Source organism: Pleurodeles waltl, chromosome 2_2 (genome assembly GCF_031143425.1).
Source record: "Pleurodeles waltl isolate 20211129_DDA chromosome 2_2, aPleWal1.hap1.20221129, whole genome shotgun sequence".
Lineage (NCBI taxonomy): Eukaryota > Metazoa > Chordata > Amphibia > Caudata > Salamandridae > Pleurodeles > Pleurodeles waltl.
In genome coordinates, this window is record NC_090439.1 from 84,938,597 (window position 1) to 84,958,273 (window position 19,677).

Here is a 19,677-nt window from a genome sequence, read left to right on the forward strand (position 1 = left end):
TTTCCTGGCAGGCATTTCCCTTCCACACATATCTGCTTCCAGTAGGCTTTCCTTGGACACTATCATCATCTCGGCAGACATGGCACAAGCGATTCACGATCTCGCCTGAAAGAAAACACTGAGGTTGCATGGCCCACCCTTGGAATACTATAGCACCTTCTCCTTACCTCCAGTGCCCCATCCTGCAGAGATGTATGGGGCAGGCTTGCACACCAGCGAGCTCCCACACTCCCTCCAAGAATCGCTCCTGGCCTCCCTCCCTAATCCAGATAGGGAGCCCACAATTAACGTCCTATAGATCTATCAGCATCCTCCGGCTGACTATAAAATCTTTTGAAAGATCTTGGCTACTAGATTTGCCCAGATTCTCCTGGCGTATGTCCAACCTGTTCAGAACTGGTTTGTCCCGGTGCGCAGCACCTCCCGCAACATCCACCACCTACTTCACGTGCAGGACTGGGTCAGGGGACTGTTCCCACAGATGGCCTGCCTCATACTAGATTTAGAGAAGGTGTTTGATACATTGGCGTGGCATTAACTATTCACAGTCCTGACCCACATGGGATTCAGCCAGAGGTTACTTGCCTTCACCCGCCTACTCAAATTGACCTTTCTCATACGGTTGGGCCGACTCCTCTCTGCCCCTTCACAGTGGGCCGCAGGACTCAGCAGGGGTGCCCACTCTTCCCATTGCTCTTTGTGCTGGCGATGGATCCACTGGCCATGCATTTGTGCAGGGGGCATGAGTGGGGCATACCACTTGAGGATAGAATACCTGCAGTATCATTATATACAGATGACCTGCTCTAATATCTGAGAGATGAAACATTTGACACCTCCTTGATTTGGGATACCCTGGCTGAGTTTGCCTCTGCCACGGGCTCTGGGTTAATTGGGCCAAATCGGCCATTTACCCACTCTGCCCATATCAGTTGCCAAGAGTAGTAGACCTGAGCGACACCCAACTGCGCTGGGATGGGGATGCTCTCTGCTACTCAGAGATCCGGCTATACCACTTTCCTCTGGATCTCAATGAGGGAAACCTTTGAGCAGCCATTTCAGGCATCAAATCTCAAATACAATAATGGCAAACTCTGCCGCTCGCCCCCATCAGTGAAATAGCTTAGCAAAAATGATTATTTTATCCCGCCTCCTGTTAGAAATGGGGTCTCTAGTTGGCAGTCAGCTTGCACTCTGTCCAAGCAGGGACCCTCACTCTAGTCAGGGTAGTGGAGATACACACTTACGATAACTCTTGCTCACCCTCTTCGTTGCTTGACACAAGCAGTCAGGCTTACCTCAAAGGTAATGTGTAAAGTATTTGTTCCAACACACAAAGTAATACAGTGAAAAAACTGCAAAATGGATACCACACCAGTTTAGAAAAATAGGGAATATTTATCTAAATCAAACAAGACCAAAATGACAACAATCCAACATACACAAGTCAAGATACACATTTTCTAAAGGATAAGAGTCTTACTCCATAGAAAACAATGAAATCTGTGATTTTACACAAAGTACCTGATTTGCGTCAAAAATAAAGCCGCACGTGTGAGCATGCATCAGAAAAGTCAGCGATGCATTGATCCCTTACTCACAAGTGAGGCCTTGCTTTGTTTTTCTCTCCTGCAGAAAGCGTTAAGCCGATTTCCGGATGGGCACCTCAGATCTGTGCGGGCCTGCTTTGATTTTTGGCCCCCAGCGATGATGCCTGAGAAATCCGGTTGCACGGTGTTAGAAAAACCATGCTGCGTGGGGTTTGCATCATTATCAGCAGGTGCAAGTGGGTGTTGCGTCGGTTCTCCAGCTGTGATGTGTCTATTTTAGCCGCAAAACAGGTGCTGCATTGATTTTTAGCTGCGTTGCAGGTGGTGTGTCCAAATTTTCCCTGCTGTGTTCTGTTTTAGATTTTAGTCCTTGTTCTGCCAAGTTCACATCTCAAGGGCCCAGAGACTGAACAGGGCACCACTTGGCAGGGCAAGAGTTTCATCAGAGAGTCCAGGTGCTGGCAGAGGATGCCTTCTATGGCCGTGAGACTTTAAAACAGGAGGCAAGCTAAATCCAAGCCCTTGGAGATTCTTCACAAGCAGGAATATACCACAAAGTCCAGTCTTTGTCCTCTCTCAGGCAGAAGCAGCAACTGCAGGCAAACCCAGCAAAGCACAGTCACAGGCAAAGGGGCAGTACTTCTCCTCCAGCTCTTCAGCTCTTCTCCTTGGCAGAGACTCCTCTTGGTTCCAGAAGTAATCTAAAAATCTGGGGTTTTGGGTCCACTACTTATACCTCTTTCTGCCTTTAAAATACGCAAATGTCAAAGGAACATTTCTGTTGTTCACAAGATCTTGCCTTGCCCATGCCCTGGCTCCAGCCTCACACTAGGGAGTTGGAGACTGCATTGTATGAGGGCTGGCAAAACCCATTCAGGTGTAAGTGCCCACTCCTCCCCCTTCACTGTAGCCCTGATGGCTCACCAGGATATGCAGGCTACACCCAGCCCCCTTTGTGTCACTGTCTAGAGGGGATTCACAAATAGACCAACTGACAATCTGGCCCAGAGAGGGAATACACAGGCAGGTAGAGTCACAGAATGGTTTAAGCAAGAAAATGCCTACTTTCTTAAAGTGACATTTTCAAACTGACAATTTAAAAACCAACTTTACCAAAAGTTGTATTATAAAAGTGTGAGTTCAGAGACACCAAACTCCATATTTTATCTGCTCTCAAAGGAAAACAGCACTTAAAGGTTATTTAAAGGCAGCCCCCATCTTAACCTACATGAGAGATAGGCCTTGCAACAGTGAAAACTGAATCTGGCAGTATTTCACTGTTAGGACCTGTAAAACAGATCAGTGCATGTCCCACCTTTAACATGCACTGCACCCTGCCCATGGGGCTACCTAGGGCCTACCTTAGGGGTGCCTTAAATGTGTAAAAAGGAAAGGTTTAGGCCTGGCAAGGAGTACACTTGCCAGGTCGAATTGGCAGGTTAAAACTGCATACACAGACACTGCAGTGGCAGGTCTGAGGCGAGTTTACAGAGCTACTCATGAGGGTGGCACAACCAGTGCTTCAGGCCTACTAGTAGCATTTGATTTACAGACCCGGGGCACCTCTAGTGCACTGTACTAGGGACTTACTAGTAAGTCAACTGTGTCAATAATGGAAAAGCCAATTACACATATATTTTACACAGGGAGCACTTGCACTGGTCAGCAGTGGTAAAGTGCCCAGAGTACCAACACTGCCAAAATAGAGTCCAGCACACAGTCTAAACATGGGAGGCAGAGGCAAAGAAGACAGGGGAGACCATGCCAAGGATGCCAAGTCTAACACGTGTCCCCCCAGCTGAAAGTGAGGAGAATTACCGAACCTCATGGGAGTTCTCATCACTAAGGCAGAAGAATATGGACAGACCATCAGCATTGGCGTGTTCTGTTTCTGGGTGTTGTTCCACAGTAAAGTCCATTCCCTGTAGGGAGATGGACCACCTCAACAGTTTTAGGTTCTCACCCCTCATCTGCATTAACTCTCTGAGGGGCCGGTGGTCTGTCTGAACACAGAAGTGAGTCCCCTAACAAGTAGGGTCTTAGCTTCTTCAGTGCCCAGATCACAGCAAATGTTTCACGCTCAATTGCACTCCACCTGCATTCCTGGGGAAGTAACCTCCTACTAATGAAGGCTACAGGCTACAGGCTACTCTACGCCTTCTTCATTTAGCTGTGACAATACTGCTCCCACACAATGCTCTGAAGCACCAGTCTGCATGACAAATTCTTTAGATAAGTCTGGTGCATTTAGTACAGGTGCCATACACAGGGCTGCCTTCAGAGCATCAAAAGCTGTCTGGCAAGCCTAAGTCCAGATCACCTTTCTGGGTTGCTTCTTGGAGGTTAACTCAGTTGAGGGAGCAACAATAGTGCCATACCCCTTGACAAACCTGCTACAGTTTCCGGTGAGACTTAAAAAGGCTCTCACCTCAATCTGGGCCTTGGGAGGCTCCTAAGCTAGAATGGTGTCAATCTTTGGCTATAGAGGTGCCACCTGGCCACTCCCCACCTGATGTCCCAAGTACACCACTGAACCCTGCCCTATTTGACCCTTGCTTACTTCAATAGTGAGGCCTGCCTTCTGCAGAGCCTCCAACACTTTGCAGAGGTGTTGCAGGGGTTCCTCCCACGTGGGGTTGAACACAGCAATGTCATCCAGGTAGGTGGCACTGAAGTCCTCCAGCCCAGACAAAACCTGGTTAACCAACTTCTGGAAGATGGCAGGGGCAATTTTATTTCCCAAAGGGCATCACCCTAAACTGAGAGTGCCCATTTGGGGTAGATAATGCAGACCTCTCCTTAGCCCCCTCAGTCAGAGCAATCTAATATCCAGATGTTAAGTCAAACATGCTGGGATATTTGGTAGCCCCTAACCAATCAATGAGCTCATCAGCTTGGGGGATGGGGTGTGTGTCATTCTTCGTGACCGCATTGAGTCCACAGTAATCCACACAGAATCTGAGTTCTGGGGTGGAACCAGGAGCAGAAGCCTTTGAGACCAGAACCACAGGAATGGCCCAAAGACTATTGAAAAACTCAATAAACCCTAATGCTGACATCTTGGACACCTCATCCTTGATGTTAGTGCTGACCTTGTAAGTCACCCTGTTAATCCTGTGTTTTACAGGTGTACTGTCCCCAGTGTCCACATCATGGGTACACAAATGAGTGACTCTTGGGACCAAGGAAAACAGTGAGGCAAACTGCCCCAACACCTGGCGACAGTCCCTCTGTTGCTCTGAGGTCAGGGAGGGAGAGAGGTTCACGCCCTAAACAGACCCATCATTCTCCTTAGCAGACAGGAGGTCAGAAAGAGGCTCATTCTCTTCCTCTACTGCATCATCTGTCGATAGAAGCATTGTCAGCCCAGACTTCTCAGAGTGAGGGTGGAGGCGGTTCACATGCAGGAACCTCAAAGGGTTCCTGGGAGCCCGGAAGTTCTACAGGTAGGTGACATCACTCTTGCGCTCCACCACCTCAAAAGGCCCAGTTCACTTGTCCTGGAGAGCCCTAAGCACCACTAAGGCCATCACACACACTTTCTGGCCAGGCTGAAACTCAATCAGGGTGACATTCTGGTCATACCAGTGTTTCATGTTTTCCTGGCTTGCTTCCAGGTTCTCCTGAGCGAGCTTCCTGAAGCAGACTGTCTGATTCCTAAAAGCCAGCATGCAGCTAAATACATCCTGGGGGGGGGCTTATTGGAGGCCTTCTCCAAGCCTTCCCTAACCAGACTCAGAGGTCCTTTGTACAATAATTCAAAGGGACTAAAACCAAGTCCCTTTTGTGGCACCTCCCTGTAAGCAAACAGAAGTCATGGCAAGAGGACATCCCACTTATGCCACAAGGGCTGTGACAGGCCCATGATCATGCCTTTCTGGGTGCAGTTGTATCAGCAACCTTCGGGTCACTATAGAGGAGGCCATCCTCCCAATAAATCAGATGTGACCCAGACTCCTTTCCTGAGGCCTGGTCTGCAGACTGCTGCCGCAAACCCTCCAGAGTAGGGCATGTCTTCTGTGTCTCACAGAATACTTCCCTGGTGGGCCCCCCTTCCTGCTGCCACAGCGTCAGTTCATGGACCTCCGCCAGTTCAGCCACCTGTTCCCCTGTAGGCTCTGGGGCATCCACCTCAGGTTTAGCCTTCTCACGGACCATGGAAACTTCAGGTAGGTTTTTCACGCCCCCTTCCCTTCCTCCTTCTGGCAGACACCTGGGCCACTCTTTCAGGCTCCAGAGTCTCCTGGTCACCCTGACGGGCTGCCTCTGACCAGATGGACACGCAAACCGACCCAGGCAAGCCCAACATCTCCAAGTGATACCTGTGTTCCACCTCCTTCCAAGGGGAATCCTCCAGGTCATTGTCAAGCAGACAATCCACAGGTATGGTTGGACTCACAGGTACTCTCATGGAACCTGAGACCCCCCCCTCTCAAAGGGAACCTGCACCACTTTGCACAGGCACTCAGGGTTTTCTACTGCAACTCCTTTGTGAAGTGCATTGGGAAGTATTACTCTTCAGACACCTGGTGACTTCTCACAGTAGTCACACTGACTCCTGTGTCTCTGAGAGTCTGAGAGCCTCCGCCCTCTGTCCATTGATGGTCACACACTGCCTGTACTTTTTAGTGTTCTCAGGCACAAGGGTCCTTTGGGCCACCTCACTGTCCCCTAGTGAGACAAGGGTAATCTCAGCTGGCTCCCACCCACCTAGAACCAATTCCTCCCCAAGAGCTACACTGTCCAAACCCTGTGACTGAGCATCAGTGGGTGCCTGTGTCCCCTTGGGACATTTGGGATTCCCCTGTATGTGACCCACCTAATCACATGCAAAGTACTTGTGGGGACCCCTCTCTGCATGTTTCCCTGTAGAGACCTATGGTTTCTTTTCTGCCAGGGAATGGGAATCCTTAACCTGGGAACTACATTGGGGCCCTTTATAGAACTCCCCGTTTACCCTTACCCCCCACACTTTTTCTGATGGGGACCCTACCCACCCTTGGCATGGGCTCCCCCACACCTCATCCAGAACCTGGTGCACTCCCACTAGTCCACTTCCTGCGCAAGCTTTCTGGGGTCAGTCAGCTTACTGTCCATCAAGTGCTGGCACAGCTCTGGAATACAAAGACTGGACAAATGCTCCCAAGCAATCAAATTGTACAGCCCCTCAAAAGTTGTCACCTTGATGCCCTTCACCCAACCACCCAGTGACCTGGAAAAAGAGGCAGCACATTTTAATCAGGTTTGAGATTCCTTCTTGATGTAGGACCTAAACTTATCCTTGTATCCTTGTACTGCTCAGGGGTGAGACCATATCTTGTGAGTAGGGCATCCTTCATAATAGAGTAGATGAGTCCCTGAGGATCCCCTAAGGTTGTCAGAGGGACCCTCCCCTCTCCCTCAAAGTGCTTCTTCAGGCCTGCCCCCCAATGAGCTTCAGGGGCCATGTTCATATGTAGAGCTGACTCATACCCCTTAAGTCACAATTAGATGTCATTCTCCCTTTTGTAATCCTTTCTAAGTCCTTTGGAATGTGTAGTCTGCACTGAGGTACTGTTGCCACCATCTCCGCTAGACAGGCTCCTCTGATCCACCTCCCTTCAACTGAGCTTATAAGCCAATAGCATATTTTTCTCCTCCATGGCCAACCTTCTCTCTTCCACCTCCATTTGAAGCTTCTCTAATTGCAACTGGTGCATCCTCTCTGCCTGTCTGTCTTGCAATGTTTCAGGAGTCAGACCTTTGGATGGCACAGTGCTTCCTGCCCTGGAGACCCTACCCACAGGCAGAACAGGCACATCCACTACCACATGATGAACACTCTGCACCTCCTCACCCTCATCCTCCTCCTCCTCCTGTGTGCCCCCCAGCCTCCTTGGCTGCCATCCAGGCCCTCAATGCCCTTTGTACCTCCTTCTTTCAGGTGGAGCTCTTGATTGGGCAGGTAATATCCTTATAAAATTGCTTAAGTTAAGCCACAGTGTATTCCTCCAGTTCCTCCAATTCAAAAACAGCTTTTGTAGACACAGCTGGTGCATCCCCAGATTGAAATATGTTGGTAAGGTTCACTCAAAAGTGCAAAGTTCCAAAAGACCAGAGAGTTCCCAAGTGAAGTTCAAAAATAACAAAAATATAGAAGCAGGAAAAAGTCCAGAAAGAGGAAAAGCAAAAACAAGTAGTATGTTGTGATGTAATGGTCTGCACTGAAAACATCAGTGTACACTTAATCACTGTATGTCAAATACAAATACAAGTCCAATCCTCACCACTGATTACCAGTGTTAGAAATTGGATCTCTGGTTGGCAGTCAGTTAGCACTCTGTCCAAGCAGGAACCCTCACTCTAGTCAGGACAACGGAAATACAAACTTAAGATAACCCTTGCTCACCCCCTTGGTAGCTTGGCTCAAGCAGTCAGGATTATCTCAAAGGCAATGTGTAAAGTATTGGTACCAACACACACAGTAATACAGTAAAAACACTACAAAATGGACACCACACCAGTTTGGAAAAACAGGCAATATTTATCTAAATCAAACAAGACAAAAAACACAAAAATCAAACATACACAATTCAAGATATTAATTTTCAAAAGGATAAGAGTCTTACTCCATAGAAAGCAATGAAAGCGTTGATTTTACACAAAGTACCTGGTTTGCATTAAAAATAAAGCCGCACCGGCGAGCTTGCACCAGAAAAGTAATTGATGCATTGATTCCTTACTCGCAAGTGAAGCTGTGTGTCGTTTCTTCTCCGGTTGAGTTGGCGATGTGTAATTTTTCTCTCCCACAAGAGAGCGATGCGTTGATTTCTGGACGGGTACCTCAGAACCGCGTGGGCTTGTGTCAATTTTTGGTGCCCAGCAATGATGCGTGAGAAATCCGGTCACAGGGTGTTGGAAAAGTCGCTCTACATGGGGTTTGTGTCATTATCACCAGCTTTAAGCAGGTGTTGCATCGGTTCTCCAGCTGTGTTGATTTTTGCCACAAAGTGGGTGGCGCTACGTTTTTCAGCCGCGTTGCACGTGGTGCATCGGAATTTTCCCACATGGTGTTCTGTGCATGGATTTCCCAGCTTGTTCTGTCAATTTCCCCTCTCAAGGACCCAGAGACTGGATAAAGCACCTCTTAGCAGAGGAAGTCTTTGATGGCCTTGAGACTTTGAAACAGGAGGCATGCTCAATACAATTGCAAAACTACAACTGCTGGTGGATCAAGGAGTCCTTGCCACACCATCCTGCAAGGCGTACTTCCCAGCAGCACAGCTTCAATGGCTATCCCTTTGGACAGCTACGCAATATATGGGAGAGGTGTCGATGGACCAGGGGCCCCTGCCAGTGTTCAGAAACCCAAGCTTTCTCCTTCCACAGGTCCTGCCTCCTTCCCCCTGCCCCCAGCAGGTAGCGGTTGTACGAACCTGCATGGCTTGAATACATCGCCTCTCACAATCCTGCTATAAGCACCACTGTCGCCCATGGTAGGTCTCCCCTGCTTCTTGGGTTTTATACCACCAGGGACATGAGGGTATGGACAGAACACTTGTTGCACATGCTAGGAGACCTCTTTTCTGACAGGCACCAGCAGTTAGTCATGGAGCATGGCCTTCCTCCAGGACAGTTCCTTATATACAGGCAACTTAGCCACACCTGTCATGCTCTTTGGGACATCTCACAGTGTGAACCCGCCACACAACCAGTTCTAACAATCCTTAATGTGGCCAACAGTCATCATTTTATTACGTGGCTATATAAAGCTATTTGTGAAGTGGAAGTCATTACCCTCACTGTGCTTCGGCACAAGTGGGAAGATGATATTGATATAGTGCTCCATGACAAGGAATGGGCTCAGGAGCTCGAATTTCCTCAGCAGGTCTCCTGACACTCCTGCTTTAAAAATATCCAATTCTTTATGCTCCACAGGGCATATCTCACACCCATCCAGTTGAACTGCTATCTCCTGGGAGCGCAGATGAGCTGCCCGCACTGCCAAACTCTGGTTGTGGTCTTGCCTGGCCCTTCAAAGCTACTGCCAGTCAGTACACACTACCTTCCATACAGTTACTGAGCTGCTGGACATTTACACCTGGGAGGCGCACTCCTTGGACATTTTTAAACAAAGGAAACTGCAAAAGGTGTGCACCTGCTTAATGGCCAAAGGCACTCTTCCTCACCAAACATGCACTCACTCTCCAGTGTTGCATCCCTACCCGGTCCCCAGTTTCAGCATGGATTGGAATGGTACACAATTAGGGCGCGGTTGAGGTGAATGCTCTTCACTATGGCGAGGTTCACCATCTCCATAAGCAACCTATCTTTCCCTAGTGGGCTACCATCCTTGCACACTTCCTACAGGAAGTGGTGAATGATGATCTCCCACCGTGACCTGGCCATGTTCCCTTCACCTACTCCATGCACCACCAGCGCGCTGGGGACTTTCATGAGGGTGTCGACCCTCTTCTTTTATCATCCTAATTTAAATATATGGTTCCCTGCACCTCTTTGCCTCCACCTCACACCAGCATGCCATATATAGCCTTCACCACCCCCCTCCCTATCCCCCTCCACCACCCCAAGACGGTAAGGCCTATTCCTGGTTTGCAACAATGCATTATGGAGCTGCATTTCACACCAAGCATGAGTCACCTGAGACTTTCACTCTTTACAATCTCGCACATCATCCTACTTGTAGCTACACACTCTTCTCCCTACCTGTTTGGTTCTCTTCTCCTGAGCATGCAGTGTGTATTGTTTGACCACTGTACTTGCTATACTGATGGGCAAAGTTAATTGCATTTGTTACCTACTTTGAAACCTCTAATAAAAATAATTTAAAAAAAAGAGAAGAATAGGGCTGGACATTAGGTTATTGTGTCTATTGACTGACTGACAAACACTACCTGTCTGAGAAGACTGCGACTGCTTGACCTATCGACTCCGAGTACCAAGGGTGTACAGTGTTGTGCTTGGCCCAGTTTGCAAAGCCATGGTGGGATGGCTTGCAAGATGTAAGTGGCAAATTATCTCTGTCTCCATAGTTCTGTCTCAGTGTCATCTATCTGCCCTTTGGCCTCCTGAATAAGATCTAACTCCCTTATTTTTGAAAGGGTGTAGTTGAAAGATTTTCTTCCCTAAGAGAAAAACATTTTTCCTGTGGAGATTTCCTTTGCAATTGCTCCCACAAACTGTGTGTCTGAAGGACAATTTTTAACTAAAATGGTAAATAAGAAGTATGAATGAAAATCAATCATTTATATAGATTTCTAGACATAGTCCTTATTATTTCTGTGAATCTCCTGAACAGAAGAAACGTACGCAAATAGCATACTTAGGTCAAGATTTAGAAATGTTTTGCGTCAGACTTGCATTACTTTTTTCATGCAAACCCGACACAAAACCTTTTTGGGGATTTACAGACCAACACAAATTGGTATTCATGTTAGTTTGTGAGGGAAATTAACGCAAACCAGCACAGCGTGTTAGCTAATGTCAGGGGGGCATTACAAGAGTGGTACCTGGGCTTTCCCATGCAACCACCTATGCGTTTTGATGCAAAACCCTATTTATGAACATTAGTAGAAAGGGTTTTGCATCAAAGAATAATGCTGCTGGAAAGCAGGCATTAAAAAGGGAAATGTTTTCATTTCTCCTTTCTTTTCCAACTTTGCATGCGTGTTGCACTCCACAGCACACATACAAAGTAAGAATAGTTTTAAAATTTGTGTACTCCTAGAATTTTGTAGTAGAATGGTACCTTTCCAGTTCAAAACCTATGCGAAACTCACACACACACTTGAACTATGGCGCAAAAGTGTGTGTGTGGCACTTGGTATAAAAATTCTGCACCAGTGCTAGGGAGAGGGGAGGAAAGAGCCATTTGTGTAGAGATAGCTCTCTCCTGCTCTCCCTGTCATGCAACACAGTGCAGTACCTTTGGGTGCTGCACTGTGCTGAGGGACACCAGGGCCAGCTTTAGCACTGGTGGTATCTGGTGCAGCAATCTTTTTTTGCACCCCATCCATGACCTACTTTTCAGTTTCCCTCACTACCACCCGACAAAAGTAGCACTGATCGCTCCATGGCCCCTCTCTCAAATACATTTCATTTGCTTTAAAGCGCTGGTAAATGCTGGCTTTACTAATCCACTCAGCTATTCACATGAATTACAGATCTGTTCTTTGCAGCAGGCATATTACCTCTATGTGCTACTTTATGGGAAGTCAAAACTGCCACTACTCAAAACTTCGATCTCTCTCTCTAGCAGGGACATTAATCACTAAAGTTATCCTGACAATTAGACTGCTACCTGAAAGCTGGACTCCTAAGGAACTCTGCAACAGGTGTTTTTCAATCATGAGTTATTTCCGTACACACACTGCCCACCCTAAAGTCAGTGCCGACCTAGAGGTCAGAGCCCAGTGCGGCAGCACCGGTCGAACGTCCCTAAATCAGGCTCTGTGTGACACATTTGTAAATTTGGGGGTCATTCTGACCCTGGCGGCCGGTGACCGCCAGGGTCACCGACCACGGGAGCACCGCCAACAGGCTGGCGGTGCTCCCAAGGGCATTCTGACCGCGGTGGTTCAGCCGCGGTCAGAAAGGGTAAACCGGCGGTCTCACGCCGGTTTACCGCTGCCCCATTGAATCCTCCATGGCGGCGGAGCGCGCTCCGCCGCCATGGGGATTCAGACACCCCCTACCGCCATCCTGTTCATGGCGGGAAACCCGCCATGAACAGGATGGCGGTAGGGGGTGCTGCGGGGCCCCTGGGGGCCCCTGCAGTGCCCATGCCAACGGCATGGGCACTGCAGGGGCCCCCGTAAGAGGGCCCCACAAAGTATTTCAGTGTCTGCTTTGCAGACACTGAAATACGCGACGGGTGCAACTGCACCCGTCGCACCCCTGCAACTACGCCGGCTCAATTCTGAGCCGGCGTCCTCGTTGCAGGGGCATTTCCGCTGGGCCGGCGGGCGCTCTTTTGGAGAGCGCCCGCCGGCCCAGCGGAAATGTAAGAATGACCGCTGCGGTCATTTGACCGCGGTGCGGTCATTTGTCGGCGGTACCTTGGCGGACGGCCTCCGCCGTCCGCCAAGGTCAGAATCAGGGCCTTTGTGCCTTAGTTTGTGAATTAGACCATACCTGTATATCAGATAATTAAGGTAAGGTCTACTGGTTGAAATTAAATATTAACTGAAACCCCATGATGCACCAATATCGAGTTCCAAGATACAACTGTTACCAAGTGTATTTTTCTTGTTTGTTTATAAAGTGTGCAAGAACTATCAACAGAACATTTCATTAAACATGTTCAAGGTGACTTGCAATTTGAACCAACCCACTTTTCTAAAAAAAACAAAATGACAGACGCAGTTTTAAAATAAAATGTTTCTTACCAACTTCAGACATCTCTGGAACAGTGGCAACATAGGGGCCATCCGAAAATTCCGGGGCATTGTCATTAATGTCCTGAACCTTGATGATGAATTCGGACTCCGGTTCAAGAGGCAAGTTTTTCCGCCTATCAATTGCCTGAGCGTGGAGGACATAGTGCGCTTTCTTCTCTCTGTCTAGACTTGTGGTTGCATGAATGTCCCCCGTGACATCGTCAATAAGAAATATGCTCCCAGCTCCTTCTCCGGTAAGGATGTACTTGACCGACCCATCTCCTTTATCGGAATTCGAGTGTAGCTGTAGGAAGTAATACAGATATAGGAATCATCAGCATATGTGACATGACCTATAACACAATCTGATGTACACATTTTATCCTCTACAGATACTGTATTGATTAATACTTGTTTTCCCCAAATATTTGCTTTCCCTGTTGTGGGCAATTGTTTAAAAAGCCCACAATTTGAGCAGTCTTTCCCATGAGGGATCATCACTTTACACAAAATTGTGAAAATAAACACTTAACGCATTAAGGGCCAGATGTAGCAAAGGGTTTTACCCATTCTGTGTCTATGGGAAAATGTGTTCGTACATATGGCGCTAAGTGCATAATAAACTTTCCCAGTGATTCTTTAAAAGAAACTACAATTACTTCCAGTTTAAAAACATGTCAGCTGATCTGATAATGTCCCACAGCATGTAGGAGGTAGTGCATGAGCTTGAGACTTTAAAATTACAATCTCCATGTGAAAGCCTAAAAAAAATGTTAGCTTAGTAGGCAAAATCAAAGGGAATTATAAAAAGCAAGTTGGAGTTGTATTTTAAAGAGCACAGATTGCTCTATTTGCCAAGGGTTTCCTTTAAATGAATGAACAAGTGGAAGACATATTGGAGGCGTGCAGTAACTTGCTTAATGTGTGGCAAAACAATTAATACATATTTCCACCCTTTCCCGCTATTTTGAGAAATGTGATAAACCTGCATTTGAATTAGAGCAACATTGTGTAGCATCGAGGAAATCAGTGGTAACAGGTACAACAGATTACTCTTGATTTATCGGGCAACTCTTAATTAGGGGCAATACATTACCACTGATATTCATTAATGCTAATACCTCACTGGGCCATCACTCTTGATTTATTTGAGTCTTAGATTTGAAGTATGTTACATTTAGGAATCTACAGAGGTCTTCGCATATATCACTTTGGAGGACATTACTAGTAAGCACTTCTGTCGTTTTAACTCACATGCTACAATATTCAGTTTGTGTATGAAGCCCATATTTTCCAAATGATGACCCTTAGAAAAAAATCAATAAGTGGACATATTCATCATCATCTTTCTAGGCTACCACAAAGCCTCATTGTATGTCCTCATACCAGTATCAACGTGACTTTACAACTTCAATTTCTGAGATGATGCATCCAGCAAGTGCATAAGTTATGTCTGTTTCAGCATATTGTCCACAGCAAATCTATCTATCTATCTATCTATCTATCTATCTATCTATCTATCTATCTATCTATCTATCTATCTATCTATCTATCTATCTATCTATCTATCTATCTATATATCCGTCTATCTATCTGTGTGTAGGTAGTTATAGTTAGGACCTAGTTTCCATTGAAAAAGCATTTTTGACTTGCCAAAGCACAGGCTTCACGCTTTGTTATTATTAGGTCCCCGGGGGACCAAGTCTCAGAGGCATTTGCTTAAAGATATTAAAGGTTACAGGGACATCATAGTTAGGAAATAGAAGTTTGAAAAAACATAGAAATTCACTTAAAAAAACTAAGGTTACAGGGATGTTATTGTTAGGCTCACATTTTAAATGTACAAAGCCATAGAAATACATCAGTTATAGTTAGAATTACCTCAAGTAACTATAAGTTGTGCCGTAACTTAACTATAGCTTGCCCCCTCACCATGCAAAGGTTTCTTATCTATTAGTTTATAGCAAATGTTACAGTGATATTATCAATGATGTCATGGAAGATGTCATTGAAGATGTCATGAGTGATGTAATATCTGGAGTAATTAGCAAATTATTTTTTAAATTCTATTCCCTAACTATAAAGTCCCTGTAAACTTTGTTTTTTTTCTGTGAATTTCTAGTTTTTTTTCATGTTGAGTAAGATGCCCATCACAATGTACAGTGGGTGGGGGAAGTTGGACGCAAGGCCTGGCCTGGAATTGTGCTTGCCCGTACCCAAGCTAACTGCTCCTGTCATCCCTCCTCCTTGACATCCATTGTCCAAGTCCATGCCTCTGCTCCCTCATTAGAGCCTTATGTGGCTGTTGTTCTGCTACTGCCCTTCCCCTCATTCTAAACATTTTGCTTGGTGTTGCATCCACCACCTTTCTACCCTCTGTTATCTGAGTCCATGCCCCAGCCCCCTCCCTCCTGCCCTGCATGGTCTGATGTGCTGCCACTGCCCTCCATTTAATTTGATGTCACTGCCCACTCCTCCTGCCCTCCATTTACTAATGCTATGCCCCATCATTGTCCCTTCTGCTTAGCCTCTCTGCTTAGCTTGCTGCCCCTATCCTCCTTCCTCAGAACCTCTGATGTCTGTGTGCTTGCCCTTGCTCCCTCCTGTTTGCCCACTGTGATCCATGGACCTACCACTGCCCCTCCTATGTACTCTGAGTGTTTTGTTGAGCAGCCACTGCCCTTCCCTCCTGCCAAGCATGCTCAGATGACTGCAGCCTGTCCCTGCCACCGCCACCCTGCCTGTCCAAGTTCCATGCCCCTATCCACTTCCTCACATCCTCCATGATCCATTTTGCTGCCACTCCCTTCTTTCCTCCATTCTCTTTTGTGCTGCAAATGCTCCTCCTGCCTACACCGTGTGGTCTGTTCTGATGCCCCTGCCCTCTCTTGTCCGTGTCCAGTCCCTTCCCTTCCCATCCCTTCTGTTGTACATGGTCCTTTGTGCTTTCCCCTCCCCTTCTGTGCTGCCACAGCCCCTCCCACCTGCCCTTTGTGGTCAGCTTTCTGCCCATGACCCCCTCCTACCTTCCCTCTGTTGTCTGTGTGTATGTCATTATTGCCTCCTTGTTGCTCTCCATGGTGTGTTGTGCTTCCAGTGCCCATCCCACTTGACCTCCAAAGTGAGCTTGCTGCTACAGCCCCACCCCTTGCTCCCTGCCCTCTGTTTTCCATATGCAGGTCCCTCCCTTCTTTCTTGTCTGGTCTGCTGTCATGGCATTGCCCCATCCCTCCTGCCCTTATGGTCCATTATGCTGAAACTGTCCCTCCTGTCTGTCACTATGGTCAGCTTGCTGCCCTTGCCTCTTTCCCATCTGCTCCCAGTTGTCCGTCTGCATGGACTTGTCTCCTCCCTATTGCTTTCCATTGTCTATTGTGCTACACTGCAAGTTAAGCTTCCCTATGTGGTGTATTGTGCTGCTGCATCCCCTGAGGCCTACCCTGTAAGGTCAATTTGGTGCCCATGTCCATTTCCTCTTTCCCTCCCTACCACATTCCTCCTGTCCTCATTAACCCAATGCACCCTATTTGCCAACATTGTGATACTTAATAAGAGTGAGATTTTGCAAACAAAACTGGGGAATTGATTTTCCTCATTGACTTACATTGAAGAAGAGGAAATTTTAGGCAGGATACTGATAAAATAAAGCCTTTTTAGGCTTAAAAACATTGCAAGTCTTCTGCCTGAATCAGATCTGTTGGAATGTATGGTTGTACTGCCGCTGTCTCTTCTTTCTGCCCTCAAAGGTCTGTTACATTGCCACAGCCTCTCTTGGCTGACTTGCATGGTTGGTGTGTTGCCCCTGCCCTCCTTTTCCCTGCCCCCCCATGGTCCTTTGTGCTGCCACTGCTCCTCACATCTGCCATCAGTTATCTGAGTCTGTACCCCTGACATCTGCTTCGCCACAGTAGTCTAATGAACAACTAGATTGATAACATTTGGTATTTATTACAAAAGTGTGGCACTCGTGACACCATCTTGATGTAATGAAAACAGTAACACCTAAAGCATTTTCTTTAGAAATTATAAACCTGAGAGGGTCTCATTCCCACAGAAGTTATAGTTAGTGCACTAAAAAACTAAAATAAAGACACATTTTGTGGGTTTTCAAATAGCAAGAAAGCACCTTAAAATTATTTTATCTCTTGATTTGTTTTTATCCAGTTGATCACTTGATTATATATATCACTTAGAGGAGAGAATGTGGTGTTATGGCCAGAGCTTCAGACTTTGCAACAGGAAAACCAGGTTTGAGTTTCAGTGTTAGCCTGACATCCTGTGATTCTGGGCAAATCACTTATTCTCCCATTACTAAAGCCAAAAAGGAATGTGTCCTTGTGTAATGTAACTGATGCTCATGTAAAGCACTCCAATACCTCTCAGGTCAAGTCTGTGCTATATAAAATTGCAAACAAAAACAGAAAAATAATTGTTTGCACACTTCTGTCATAGGGCTAAACCTGAGCTACATTAGGGTGATATTTGTGCTAAATTTGGGATCTTCTTTCGTTGGTGGCCATCTTGGAAGACGTATTTCTTACAAAGCTCATTAATCTCTTCATTTACTGCAGTATTCTAGGTAGAAAGTACTTTCCGCTTTCCAGTTGAATTCCATCAATATGGTGGTCAAATGTGCCTTACTTTTAGCATAAATTCATAATTTTAGCACTCTAGCTGCTCATTAGTACATTGTGGTAAGTTGCTGATCACCAGGGAATGAACTGGCAGTTTGCTGCTGGTGTTGAAAGTATATGTTTCAGTCTACATGTCAGAATGTTTTAACGAAATATAAGAGGAAGATGTTTGAGAACTCACTGAAAACATGTTCTACTTTTTCTTTCTACAGCACTAACCATAATTTCTATGACAAAATGAAACCCCTCATTTTGTTTCTTTCTAAATTAAGTATTTTAAGTTTTACCAGTTTAAGTCAATCAAGATGGCTCCATGTGTGCCACACTTTTGTCATAAGTAAGACTGTTATCGCTCTACTTGTTCTTTAGAACGCTAGTGGAGGTTGCAATAGGACACAAGGGAATCAGCTACTCCTGTTGGAAGTATATTTTTTTACTGCAGAATTCATTCTCATATAATTGAGAAAAATAGTGTGAGTTTACAGAAAATATGCTCTCATTTTATCTTCTGGAGTACCTTTCATGACCTCTAAGAGAAAATCATGAGAAATAAGTTTTCTCTTAAACATGATGCATGAAATCCTAGCAGAAGGCTTTTTCATAGGGTAAAATCATCTTAGCAACAAATTATCTATATTATAACTAAAATCAGTTATCAGCCTTTATACATTCTCCTATATGTGACCTCAACACCTGCCATTCACTATAGTGCACTTCAATGTGGTGCTATCACGTATAGTGGAACCAAGATGGCTGCCAAACCTTTCTGGGTGAAGTGCTGATAGCCAATCAGATCGCACCTTGAGATCTGTACTCAGGCTCTGTCCAGATATTCTATATTTCTTTTTCCTTTAATTAAATATCTCTAAAAGTACTGGATGGCCTTACACCAAATCACAAAAAGCACACTTTCTGGACCAAGAGCAAGCTTTCCACCAAATTTGGTGCAATTCCGTCCAGCGATTCAGGCTGTAGTCATGTTCGAAATACCTATGGGAATTAACATGGGAAACTAACTTTTTTTGACCCCTCCTTTTTCTCAGCCTCTGCTTGACAAATCTCCACAAAAGTTACCATGCACAATAAGACTAATCCCGACCTCCTACTATACCTCCGTAAAAAATGATGTCCCAACATTTTCATTTTTGATTTGTGATTTTGTAGCATTAGAGAAGTAATTCAGCTTGGGTAGACATTGCTGATCCGGGCCGAATTTTTCTGGACATTTCTAAAAATGGCAGAATTGTTGCAGTGATGATGTAATATTTCAGGAACCATGAGACCTATGTACATCATTTTGGTGTCAAAACATAGGTTTTGAGGTCAAGTAGTCCTATAGAGACAGAAACTAACTCCTCAGAACAACCCTTCTGCCATTTTCAGAAATCGCAGCTATAATAGAGGATGAAGAGACGTATATAAAAATGAAACAAATAATAATGTTTTGTAATCCTTTTATGTAAGCACCTAATAATGTTTACAATCTGAATATGAAAAAAAAAATTTCATCACTCCTGTTTTAGATACATTACATAGTGCACTTTATTTATATGTTTCAGCAATTGCTTGTGGTACATTTGCACAATGTTGAACATTTCAGAAGAGCATATCGACAAGGACATCTTTTTGTAGCACATGTTTTGAAGTACATGTATGTGTAAGTTCTGTTGGTAGAGGCTTTACAAATCTTGTAGGTTTTAGCACTCCATTAAGATCCTTCTCTACATATGCATGATCCAAAACATTTGCACACCTTCTGATCAAGTAGAATGCTCTTTTAATGTCTCCATACACAGAATATGACGTCGGTGGAAGGCCACTTAGCGAGACTGATCTCTTGAACTCACTGTATCAAAGATCGTCAGAAGTGTGACAGTCAAAATGTTTTTTCTGCTCATGCACAAGGTATTTTTCTACATCTTTAAAGTCACATTCTTTGTCTGTCTCAGCAAACACTTTTAGGAACTTCACAGGTTCAGCAGTTAAAGCTCCAAGCTTTGTCCCAATTCTGCTCATAGTGTCATCCCCCATAAGAATATGTGCCTTTATAAGAACACTGGGCATCTCTGGGTCAAGTTTCTTGTACAGCATATCAAGCTGGAATAAGTGTCTTTT

At 45.7% G+C, this 19,677-nt stretch overlaps 1 protein-coding gene across 2 annotated transcripts in view; it reads right to left on the reverse strand.

The window, feature by feature from the left end:
- Positions 1-19,677, reverse strand: part of CDH18 (cadherin 18) — a 2,476,497-nt gene that overhangs the window by 1,283,501 nt on the left and 1,173,319 nt on the right. For both annotated transcript variants that reach the window (XM_069219481.1, XM_069219482.1), the window contains exon 5: positions 12,938-13,232. In XM_069219481.1, the coding sequence (XP_069075582.1) occupies positions 12,938-13,232 (295 nt within the window). The remainder of the gene's footprint in view (positions 1-12,937; positions 13,233-19,677) is intronic.